General features: G+C 32.7%; 1 protein-coding gene across 6 annotated transcripts in view; it reads left to right on the top strand.

Moving 5' to 3' along the window:
• KMT2C (lysine methyltransferase 2C) overlaps window positions 1-12,900 on the top strand; it is a 285,908-nt gene that overhangs the window by 139,903 nt on the left and 133,105 nt on the right. For 5 of the 6 annotated variants that reach the window (XM_027841014.1, XM_027841015.1, XM_027841016.1 and 2 more), the window contains 5 exons: window positions 1,546-1,718; window positions 2,256-2,416; window positions 6,812-6,925; window positions 8,541-8,630; window positions 9,778-10,499. In XM_027841014.1, the coding sequence (XP_027696815.1) occupies window positions 1,546-1,718; window positions 2,256-2,416; window positions 6,812-6,925; window positions 8,541-8,630; window positions 9,778-10,499 (1,260 nt within the window). The remainder of the gene's footprint in view (window positions 1-1,545; window positions 1,719-2,255; window positions 2,417-6,811; window positions 6,926-8,540; window positions 8,631-9,777; window positions 10,500-12,900) is intronic. The other variant, XM_027841013.1, reaches the window with a different exon arrangement.

The following is a 12,900-nucleotide window of genomic DNA, read 5'->3' as shown; positions in this document are numbered from 1 at the left end:
TTAGAATTTTGTAACAGGTTAGATTTTTACAAATCAGATTCAAAGTTTCTTTATTATCCAAGGTGGAAATTGAAGAATAGAGACATTAATTAACTTGCCTAAGGTCACTGGAACAGTCATTAGCAATGCCAAAATTAGAAGTCCAGTTTCTTGAATGAGCTTGAATGGGTTGGATTTTACTCAAATTCATTCACTAAACTGTATTTGTTGAGAGCTACTTATAAGGTATTGAGGGGAAGTGGGATAAAAAGATAAGCTGACAAGTTCTAATTCTCAGTGAGTTTGCAGTCTAGTAGAAGAGAATCTAAATTTTCTTTGAAATGCACCAGAGATATATAAAGGACCCAGGAGGCAAGGATCTTTTAGGGCAGAACTCTTTTCACATCTGGTGTGATCCAGTTTATTTTTTTTTTTTAAAGGATCAGGTCTATTCTTGGGCTGAACCTTGACTTTTTTGTGCTGTGGAAGAGAGGAAGAACTAAAATAGACTTATGGGGCTCAGATTTTAGAATAGATGAGGAGATAAAAAGTTTACAATTCTGTTTCTTGAAGGTGATGTTTTTTTCTATTGGTAGCACCTCAATCCAGTCTCTACCTCTGTTATTGCTTAAATGCTGAGAAAAATGATGTGATGGTGGATATTTAATCCATATAGATATGTATGCATATATGAATATGTGCTGTGAACAAATGGCTACTCAAATTGTAGCATCAACCACCCTCTTAGAATTTTCTCCATAGTCTCTTAGAGATATGGAACTTGATACTGGGAGGAAAAAACACTTTTTTTTGGTGAATAACTCACAGAAACCTCTTTTATAATTACACGAGAAGGCTAAAGTATCTTTTGACACTGCTTTAAAAAGCTGTAACTGTTTCAAAGAACAAAACACAAACATTTTGACCTTTTTGGATGCCATTCTATTGATGGTGATGACTATCACATTAGATAAATCTTTTAATAAGTGTAGTAGATATCTTTATGGTATTAAAAATGTAACTATAGCCATGTATAGAATGACAGCTTTATGGCGATAATTCAATATAGAATTTGATTTCTTCAGAGAGTAAGAGTTAATTGTGTATTTGGCAGAGGCAGTAATCTTTTTATTTTCTCTTCATTAGTAAAATGTGAAACTAGGGGGCAGCATCAGCCCTGGATTCAGGAGGACCTGAGTTCAAATCTGGTGTCGGACCAGACACTTGATACTTACTAGCTGTGTGACCCTGGGAAAGTCACTTAACCCCAATTGCCATGCCCCCCCCCCAAAAAAAAGGTCAAATTTAATTTTTACCTTAGAGAACACAGCTTAAGTAGTTGTGATTTTTCATTTTAAATTTATATTAATAATTGTGTACTCAAGTCATTTTTTCCAATACAGTTTATTGTTTAATAACTACAAATATTATTGAAAAATTTTTTCTACTTTTAAACATTTTTTTCAATTCATAATGGTCAAAGTAAAGTCTTACCTTGTTGTCCAGAAATACAACTTCTGTCAGTTTAAAATATATCTGAAATTATGTTTACTTTATGATCTTTAGAACTGCAGAATATGTGCAGAATGTGGCACTCGAACCAGCTCTCAGTGGCACCACAATTGCCTAGTATGTGACAGTTGTTATCAACCTCAAGACAATTTGGCCTGCCCTTTCTGTGGAAAGTGCTACCAATCAGACTTGCAGAAAGACATGTTGCATTGTCACATGTGTAAAAGGTAAGAGGCCGGATTTATTGCTTGAAATGAATCAGACATAATGATTCTTGAAGATGTCCATCTCTAGTCTCCTTTAGTTCTTGGGTCCCCAGTCCCTTCTAGTAAAAAGGGATGATATTATCTGAGTTAGGGACCAACAACCTTTTTACCTCTTAGAATTGCCAGGCTTAAGTAGCATGAGTGCTCCTGGCAACTTCTAAAAAAAAGAAAATTATATGAAAGGGGAAGAAGAAAAATATGAACATCTAGAAAAGAAGAAAAAGGAAATCAAAGGAAATGAGGCAAATTGAGGAAAAAAAGGAAGATATAAAATAGCATAGTGTCATCAACAATGACCTTTTCCAGTCGAAGATAACTGATACTTTTTTTTATGATTTCTGTTCCTTCAACATCTCCCTTTTTGTTTGAAATATTTGTGCTATTGCTATACTCACTTTTACTTGGTGCTCTTCCTTGCATCTATGTGTTGAATGTAGTTTAAAGCTATTTTAATTTGTGTAATTTTATTTAAATTTTTTTTAATGTTAATTACTCCAGATGGATTCATATAGAATGTGACAAAGCGGCAGATACTGAATTAGATTCACAGTTAAAAGAAGAATATGTCTGCATGTATTGTAAACAGTTAGGAGATATGGATCCAGTGCAACCTTGTGATGAAATGGAGACTTCTGAACCAATTCCCCAGCCTGATACAGGTAAAACTGAGTATTTTTCTTTATATGAAACTAATTCATGAAGGCATCTTTTAGTAAAATCAGTAAAGTTCAGTAGTACACAGTGTGACTGTCTTCCTTGTGAAGTTGTGAACAAAGAAAAATGGAGGTTATCTGCTTTGAAGTTCTTGCTCTATTTGATCTAATTTTAGGTAACAGAGGTCATAATTTTATTTTTAAACTCTTTGAGGGGATTTATAATAATTTTTAAGAATTACAGAAAATCATGCAATACTGCCCTTCTAATTCTTTAATAGGATGCATGTATTGATAGTTCAATTAAGTTCTTTATTGGTGAGTCTTTAGATAAATTCATTTATGTTGGTGATTCTTTCCATCTAGTGGTTAAAATGTTGTTTAAACTCTGCCCAATTGATGTATTTTTTAATTATCAGGAACTAATTATGTAAGAACTGATTTGAGAGAAAATATACTTTGAAACTAGTCTTTCAAAATAATAAGATTAATAATATCACATAATGAGTGTTAAAATTTTCACCTTTTGTGTTATTGGTAGACATCGCTAAAGAACATGGCACAGTATATCTCTGTAAGGTATTTTTAATGTGTTTTAGGGCAAGAAATCATTTGATGGTATCTTTGCTTATCTCAAGTTGAAGTATTTATGAAAAGAAGTAGCAAAGAGAGTACCATGAAGATTGTTGAAAATTATGCACCAGCATCTTTTGCAGAGTATGATTACAGATACGTTCTAGTTAGAATTTCATAAAACCTTTCAAATGAAATCACATTTTACAGCTTTGTGACTTCAGGGCAGAGGTGGGCATAAGGGAGGACAGCTGAAAAAAAATGTGATAAAAAACCACTCCAGGAGTTAGATGTGTGATAAAAGCTTGTTGAATATATGTAAGCCCCATGCCTGTAAGTCATTAATATTTGAAGAAGAGAGTAGGGAGCCTTGGCAGATATTCCAAATAATGTCATGTGAAAATGAAATTGCTTGTAGTTAAATTTTTTTTTAAATCTGATTGCTGCTATAGTCATTTACAGATCATCAGCTTATTAGAGTAGTCAGATCATCAACTCATTAAAACAAAGCTACTAAGGTAAAAGAAGGAAAAATGAGAAAATGTAGTGTATAACTCCGTTCAAACCCATCTGTGTAAAGAGGTGTTTCACTGATATTTTTGTGCTTATATTATTAAAGTTTGATATTTTCTTTTTAGTCATTAAATATTGCATTTGCCAAAGAATTGAAATGAAGGTGACCCACTGTGCAAAGAAGAGGCACATATTAAAAATGAACTTGCTGCCACACATTAAAAATAATAATCTATAAAGAAGGGCTCTATCAGGGATGTCATCAAAGAAATTTGCTGGCAAACTGGACAGATTAGTCACATGCAGAGTGAATGATACCCATTGAATAGTCTGAACATAGCTTTGGTGTCCCAGTAAAATCAAATGGCCCCAGCACATTGAAAAGACATTTAACTGTGACCTGTGAGAGGACATAGACAAGAATCACATGGGAATGGGCAGATATGCCCATTGTGCATTGATTGTGCATTGAGATTACAAATTCATGTGAGGTGATTTCAAAAAGCAGAATATGAATAAAAGCAGAAGTCACATGTACTATAACTCTTAAACTCCCAGCCGTTTTGGGACACTTGAAGCATTAGGGCCTAACATCCTTTTATTAACGGAATTTGTTTGTGAAATTTGGATTCAGTCAAAAAGCCGCACTTGAGGATCTAGAGGACTACGTGTGGCCTTGAGGCTGCAGGTTCCCCATTCCTGCATGAGGCCATAGTGAAATTGGCAGCAAGTGAATGAATAGGTGGGATTAGGGGCAGCAACAGAGTAAGGGGCTACCATTGTTTTTTAAACCTGGGTTTTGTTGACCTTCCTGCCCAATAGATGAGGTTCTGGAGAAGTTATAGGGTAGAGTCTTCCCTCTAGGTCCAGTTGGCCTAAGTTGGTATGAGAGCCCTGTGTTTTTTGTCAGTTTCTTGTCCTGATTTTCTTCTTACTTTTTTGTGTGTGTGTGTGTGTGTGTGTGTGTGTGTGTGTGTGAGGCAGTTGGGGTCAAGTGACTTACCCAGGGTCACACAGCTAATAAGTGTCAAGTGTCTGGTCTGACATCAGATTTGAGCTCAGGTCCTCCTGACTCTAAGGACAGGGCTTTATTCACTCTTCCACCTAGCTGCCTCTCTTCTTATTTTTTGAAAGTACCTTAGCATACTTGGGACTCCCTTCTTAACCTTCATCTCAGTTTATTCAAGTATAAAATAATATATACAATGTATAGTTTGTAAAACAATATGTATATTATGTAGCCTATAGCATATACTTATATAATACTTACATTTTTAATGTAATATACAATTATAAATATATAAATTATAAATATCCATATGTAATTATTATATAATATATAATACATAATATAAATTTTAAATATAATATAATCAATACAGTATTATATAATACTTATATTATGCTTATATTTTTAATTATAATTTATAAGTATTGTACTTATTATCTATTTATATAGGAGCCGCTCAAGCATTCTTTTATTCACAACCCTTTTGTTTATAACTTCTTATGTTTTTTATTATACTAAATTATGTTAAAAGACCTAGTTAGATTTTTTAGTCAGATTTTATTCACCTGTATCAATTATTTAACCCCTTTTTCAAAACAATATTACTTTTGATTAACTTAGCAAAACATATATATATATTGGAAATTGAGGGGATGTCTATCAATTGGGGAACAGCTGAACAAGTTGTAACGAGCAGAACTGGGAGAGCATTGTACACAGTGACAGTTACATTGTATGATCTGTGAATAACTTAATAATTTTCAGAAATAAAATGATCTGGATTTATAATAAAAAGTGCTATCTACAGAGAGAGAACTGTTGAATGAAAATTAAAAATACTTTTTCTTTACTTTCTTTATTTTGGGTTTTTTTTGAGGGGATGGCCTGTGTTTTCTTTCACAGCATGACTTAGATTTTCATTTGTTTGCCATCACTAAAATAGCTGCTGTAAATAACTTTGTACATATAGGTCCTTTTCTTTTTTCTTTTTTCTTTTTCATATCTTTGGGATGTAGACCTAGTAGTGGTATTGCTTGTTCAAAGGGTATGCATGGTTTTATAGCCCTTTGGGCAGTTGAGCCCTGTCTTAAAAAAAAGAGGGTTTCTATGAGGTACAGGTGATTTCATCAAACATAAAGAGTTTACTATGTGCTTCCCCTTAAATGAGCTTACATTGTAATGGATAAGATATTATACTAAAAATCTACATGTATAAAAGTGTAAGTAGGGGTTTAATAGTCTGGGAACAAGGAAAAGCCTCTTCTATGGTGGGGTTTTAGGTGAGTCTTCAAGGAAGCCAAGACAATATTCTAGGCCTGATGGACAGTCTGGAAAAGCCTGCAGGAGGAAAAAGAGCTTGAGAGATTTTAGGATCATATAAATAAAAGTTTAGGGATGGTTTGTAAAGCAAATAGAGAAGCAGTCACTGGATGAGGAGAGATGGAAAATAAGGGGGAGAAAGGTGATGGTAACAAGGACACAAGTATAACAGTTGGTCTTGATAAAGAGAAGGCTGCTTATTCTCCTATGACTACAACTTAATAATGTTATAGTGATTTGCACTGGAGAATTGGAGAGAGAAGAAAGGAGCGCACTAAATAATGGCTTAATTTTTTTCAGTGAAGTATGAGGAAGGGTTTATTTAAAAGTTATTGGCATAGATAAGACAGATGTCATGCTTAAAATTTGCAGCTTTTGTATTTCTCAGCAATTGTCTTGTTGGATAACACATTCAAGATCATAAAACATATCAACAGCCTAGAACTTTGGACTGATTATAACACGTTTAAATTTAATAGAAATAATGGTATAGTGTTACACTTGTATTTATTGTATCAGCCTTTCTGTTAGATCAAATATACATGGCTAGAGAGTTCCTGAGAGAGGGGAGTTCCTGAGAGAGGGGAAGTGATTTGCCCAGTGTCATAGTTGTCTTAAATGATATATTCTGGGACTTCAATTTATATTTTCTGATTGCAAAACCCATATTCATTATATTGCTTTTTACTGCATTCCTTAAATACTAATTTTAGAATATTTAGCGCTGACTATATTTATCTTGTGATATATTTTTTACTTTTCTACATTTTTATAGTATTGACTAACATATATACTAGTTTAGATGTTGAGAAGAATAAGAATCAATTTTTCATTTTTATAGCATCTTGTTTTAGTGAGATGAAGCAATAGTAGGACCTGATATTTCTACTCACACGTCAAGTAATGGAGTTCTAGAGAACCATCAGCCTTCTTAAAATACATATCATAGATTGATCCTAATCAGTAGAAATTTTTTTCCTTTTAAGATTCTGTTAACGAAATGGAAACAGAAGGAGTTGGTGACAGTTTGGTGTTTATGGACCAAGCTGCAAGAAGCAATTCTTTACATCAGGACTCAATACCTGAAATTGTTCCAGTTGGTAAGAAGATCTGTAATAAAATGTGTTAAGATAGTTATGTTTTCCATACATCTAACACAGACACAAACACACACATTCTGTAGCTCACTGAATTAAAACTAAATTAGAAAATAATGGTGTAAAACCTAACCCTTAGGGGAAGACTCCCAGTATGAGATGATTACTCTAGAAGTTAAGCTTATGTAGGAAAATTGATGGGGATTGAGGTACCTTCTTAGTTTGCAGGGGTATGCTAAAACTTGATCTTTTGTTAACCATCCTATTGGTGCATATCAATTCAGATGATGAAAGTGAAAATCATCTCTATCTTTAAAAGTTTTATCATGTCCTCGCATACTCATGTGCTTTTAATTAAATGTTTCTTGATACTTGTTTTAATTTTTCGTTTGTTTTTAAAAAAAGCTTGACCTCATAAGTAGGAAATGTTTAAAATGTTAGCTAAATATTAGTATTATAACTGATATGCCAAATATTTATTATTTTATTAATTTCCTACTTCATGCAGTATGTTTGCATGTAGGACATTACATAGTTAAGATAAATTCGCTCCCCTTGATAACCTTAAATTCTATTAATAAACTATAGAAAAGAATCCATTTATATCCATGTATGCATGCGTATGTAATGTGTACACAACATAGTATCCCAAAAGTTTTTTTTTGTATTTTTGAACTTTAATAACTTTAAAAGTGTAAGTGCTGCATAGTTTCAAAAAACATATGAATGATTCATTCACAATTTTAAATTACTGATATGCTTCTACTAAAATTAAATATGAGCACTATTTTGTATTATGCATTACTCTAGATGATTTTTTGTCTCTGTTAAACCATTCATCACCTGCTGCTCAAACTTAAGGCTAATCCAGGGCTTTGGTCCATTCTTCACAATTTTGATGTAACCGCTTAAGAAAAAAAATCTGTTAAATGTAGGTTAGGTGATAGAGTTGGGCAAGCTGGAGGACGTCTTCTACCTATGCACTAAGAAAGTTGTATCCAAAAACTTTCACACACATACATTGCATGACAGGGTATCCAGTCTTATTACAGAAATTAAAGTTTTTGTAACTTTGTAGCATTTATACTTCTGAAGGTGTTAAAATTTAAAAGTGCACTGTTTTAAGGTACACTGTGCATGTGTATATGTGTGTGTGTATGTATGTGTGCAAGCACGTATGCACACATGCGCATGGAGTTGTTAGTTTGGATTTATGGGGAAGTGATTTTTCAGAATTCTGAAGACATTAATCCCATATTCCTTTAACCCGATTTGCTGAGTAGTACCCATTCTTTGGAGAAAAAGCATGAAGTTGTTAGGATTTTCAAGTTTCATAACATTACATAATTTTCATGTAATAATTAAAGAACATAGAAATACTGTAGGTTGAAATAGGGAAAGTAAGTAACAGATTAAAAAAAAAATTTAGTGTAGGTAATACCTGAGGTATATGGGAAGGAATAAAGAAGGGTATTGATAGTAATAATCTATTTAAATTGTTTATTGTTTTGTGGAGGAAGAGAGATCTCAAATTAATACACCTGATAATAATATAATTAGATTAAGTGTTAGATGAAGATTTTACAAACTGTTGGAGACTTCATAAAATTGTTTCCAGCAGCTATCCGTGACTGTGATGAAGAACAGACTAATATGAAGACCATCAGCCCATCAGTGGGACTTAGAACAGGCAGTCCTTTAATTCCTGGTAAGTATCTTTATTATTAAATTTGCTTAAGTTGTGTTTTATTCTAGTGTTGGAAGTTCCCATTTGGATCTGATGACACATCGGCTATTTTATTAAAAATATTTACTATCTTTATGTTTATCCATCATATACATTTCTAAATACAAGTATCTTCCAATTCCTCTAGCCAGTAAGAGACATCTTGTCAAAAGAAAAAAGAAAGGGTTTTTTAAAAGTTCTGTAAAACCTAACCTATCAACTAAGTCTGAGAGCGTGATCAGTGTTCTTTACATTTAGTTACCTATTTTCTCATTTCTTTTTGAAAACCAGATTTGTTCCCGAATGCCTGGAATTCTTTCACTTCATTATAGTAACTTAGCAAAATTTATTGAGCTTTTTCATCAGTTGATGGGGGCACTCATTATGTTTACTGTTTTTTTTTGTTTGTTTGTTTGTTTTTGTTGTTGTTACCATAAAAGTATAGCTACTGAAGATACATAGGGAATTACCACAAATGAACTAATGGATATGTAGCCAAAAGGTACAAAGAAACAGTTCTCTCGAGAATTGCAATCTATTAACTATATGAAAAAATGTTCCATATGACTTTTTATGAGAGAAATGCAAACATAGACAACCCTGATGTTTTACCGCACGCTTAGAAAATGGCCAAAGAAGACAAAAGAGAAAAATAAATGTTCTAAGGGTTATAGAAAATTTGGGCTCACCAACTCATTAAGTTTTGGTGGAACTATGTGTTGGTCTGCCCAAAGTAATTAAATTTTTTATGCCCATAAATCCCACTGCTAAACGTATAGTTTAGAGTGCTCATAATTAGGAGGGATTGTGGTAACTACACCAAAATATTCATGGCTTTCTTTTTTTTTTTTTTTTTTGGGTGGTAACAAAGAATTGGCTGCTAAGCCTGTGTATTTGACTTGACTAAAGCTGCTGCCAGCCTTTATTCAAAGTCATTCCCTGGTAGAAGCTATTAGGTCTTGTGTCTCATTGACAATATGTGTGTAGTATGTTTTTTCAGAAAATGTCTCAGCATGTTTTTATATCTGTCTAGTCAGACCTTTTAAAAAATTTGTATTACTAAAGATCTAAACTGTCTCTATATATGTATATATACACACACATACATATATATTTAAATTTTTTACAGATCCCACACAGGATAAATTAAGTGCTGAAGTACAAAGTGAAGTTTCTCATCAGACTGATAAAGATGAAATGGAAATGTCTCACAAAATGGTGCAGTCATATGATGAAGGTGGAAATGAAAACAAGATGAATATGACAGAGAGTGATGATGCTCTGACAAAGTCAAAGGCTTCCCCAAAAGACGAGGAACCACAGGCATTACAGGAATCGAAGGCGGCAGCATCCTTTGAAGAATCACCATCTCCACAATTAACACCCGAAAATATCATTGCTGTATCAGAAATTTTACCATCTCCAGGTGAAGAAAAAACTGCTTTAATTGCAAATATTGACTTGGGAAAAGAAAAGGTTCAAGGAGAAAGAGAAAATAATGAAATCTGTAAAGTTTCATCTGGTATTGTGGAAATGGAATATTTCCCCACATTTGACAGTTGTTTAAAAGTTGGTTCACCTTTAGGAGATAAACCTATAAAATCATCATCAGAGACAGATTCAGCATTTTCATCAGGAGATACGAGCAAGACAAATATATGTTCTTCTTCCATAGTTTCTTTAGACTTGACTTCTGCAAATGATATGCTTTCCAGTGAACCTTCAAATTCACATTCTTCTGCTGGAAACATTATGCCAACAACTTATATCTCAGTCACTCCAAAAATTGGCATGGGTAAACCAGCTATTACCAAAAGAAAATTTTCTCCGGGTAGACCTCGGTCAAAACAGGTAGGATTATTTTTTTTGATGTTGTCAAAGAAAATTGTCACATTTCGGTGAAATGAAAAAAAAATACTTTTGAGATTAGTTTTTATTATGAAATAGAAAATGAAAATATTTAGTTATATATGTATTATAGGTTATAGTTATTTAGTTATATATGTATAATACAAATTAAATTATACATATATAACATATTCTTTGAAATAATGCTAGCTTTAAAATATTAATAAAATACAATTATGAATACTCAGTTTTTCTGTAGCTTGATAGAAAAGAACTGCTTTTGAAACATTTTTTATTCCTATCAAAATAACAAGCCTTTCTCAAAAGTCAAATTTGACTATAGTTGGCCTGTTTTTTTTCTCTTTCATGCACCAATTTATGTGTGCGCACACAATTTTATTTATATATGTGTGTATGTGTGTGTGTGTATATATATATATACACACATATATACATACACACATTTTAATTTTAAAACAGATGTTACTTATGAATTCAAAGTAGTATGAGCATTTCTCTTAAGGTTTTACTGCCTATTGTTTTTTCTTCCAGGAGTTGGGTATTTTTATTTTTGTTTTTGTTTTGTTTTGTTTTTGTTTTGTTTTGTTTGTTGGTTGGTTTTTCGGTGAGGCAGTTGGTTAAGTGACTTGCCCAGGGTCACATAGCTAGTAAGTGTGAAGTGTCTGAGGCTGGATTTGAACTCAGGTTCTCTTGACTCCAAGCTGGAGCTTTATCCACTGTGCCATGTAGCTGCCCCTAAAAGAGATTTTTTTTTTTAACTTCACTTTTTAAATAAGGTTTTGGGGCTTTAAAAAAAAAAAAAAAAAGGTGAAATCCAAATTTGATTTTTCTATTATGCCTGTTTAGTTGGAAATAGAACTTTATCTTTGGCATTCATGAAGCAAAAGGAAAAAAGATTTTTCTCAGTTTCAAAAATTTGAGTTCTTTTCAGGTATGATTTAATGCCTGTATTGAGTAGGACAAATTTTTTCTAGCAAACCATTTTCATGCAAAATAGTCATCTGCAAGTGAAAATTTAGAGAAACATTTCAGGAAATAATTGTCGTCATACAGGTTCAAGGTGCTAAACAGTTAAAAAGTTGTGCTTTTGTGTTTTATAATAATGACTATCAGTAGTATATCAATATTTATTTTTTATATCAATACTTACAGTGCTTGAATTTATAAAGTATTCAATCTGAGTGATACTGATTTTTTAAACAACATTAAGCAAAAATGAGTGTCTCTCTGAAAAGACAAAGTGACTCCCTAAGAAATAAAATACAAATATATTTTATCTTGTAAACTAATAACAACAAATTACAGCAAAAGATAAATAGTTTATCTGGTGAGGTTTTCTCCCCACATATAAGGGTATGAAAATTGGCCAGAAAGTATATAGCAAACCAAAACAGTCTGTATACTTCAGAAGGAAATGATGAATGTTTTCTTGTGGTTTTCAAAATTTTTAAGTCCATTTTTTTCTAAACACTGAATTTTTTAAAGCCCACATTTTATTCCATCCTCTTCAGTGTATTGTTAATCAAGTTACGCTGTAAATTCTTTTACATTTTGTGTTCAGAAGAAGGGCTTGTGGTTCAGTCCATTAATTGAGTGAGAAGTAGAACCCTGTATTGAAGAGTAGTTTTCCATTCACTTTGTACTATATATATATTCATGACTCTATTTTAAAATCCAATGTGTCATCCTAAACATTTACTTATTCCTCTGTTTATTCAGCTATCTTTTTTCCTTTTTTTCTGAGTTACTCTAGGTATTGCTACAATTCAGGATGTTGTTTTACAGTAACTTTGCTGTAGTTACTACCACTGTCTCATTACCCCTGCTTTGGTTTGATATGTTATTCCTTTGGCCATCATTGGCAAATGGGCCTTCTGTGAAGTATAACATTGTAGAGACCACCCCAAACCTGAGATTTAGTAGCAGCTCTTAGCCGCTCCTCCTCTCCCATTCCAAATTTCTTTAACACAGAGCTGTCCTACTCAATACAGGCTACAGCTGAGTTGAGGAAGCATAGCATTACAGAATGCCACAACTTTTGGTCAACACTATGCAATTAATTTTTCTAAAATTACCTCATATCCAGAATGCTGTTGTCAGTTGCTTTAATTCCAGGTATTATCCTACACTTAGCTTCTGGTTTTGTTTAATGTGGTTTTATTACTCATAAAATAACAATTATGAATGTGTTAATTATATGAGATCTGATTTTAGGAAATTTATTTTCATGTGGGGAATCATGTGTTAAGATGATATAAAAGGTCCTATTTCTCTCATTTACATATTTCTTTCTTGATCTCTAAACTTAAAATCCTAGCAAAACCCACAGGAAAGATACACACACACACACACACACACACACACACACACACACACACACACA

This window comes from Vombatus ursinus, unplaced genomic scaffold (assembly GCF_900497805.2).
Source record: "Vombatus ursinus unplaced genomic scaffold, bare-nosed wombat genome assembly UNPS02014852.1, whole genome shotgun sequence".
Lineage (NCBI taxonomy): Eukaryota > Metazoa > Chordata > Mammalia > Diprotodontia > Vombatidae > Vombatus > Vombatus ursinus.
Note: the sequence above shows the minus strand (reverse complement) of the source record. Positions and strands in the feature narration are given on the sequence as shown.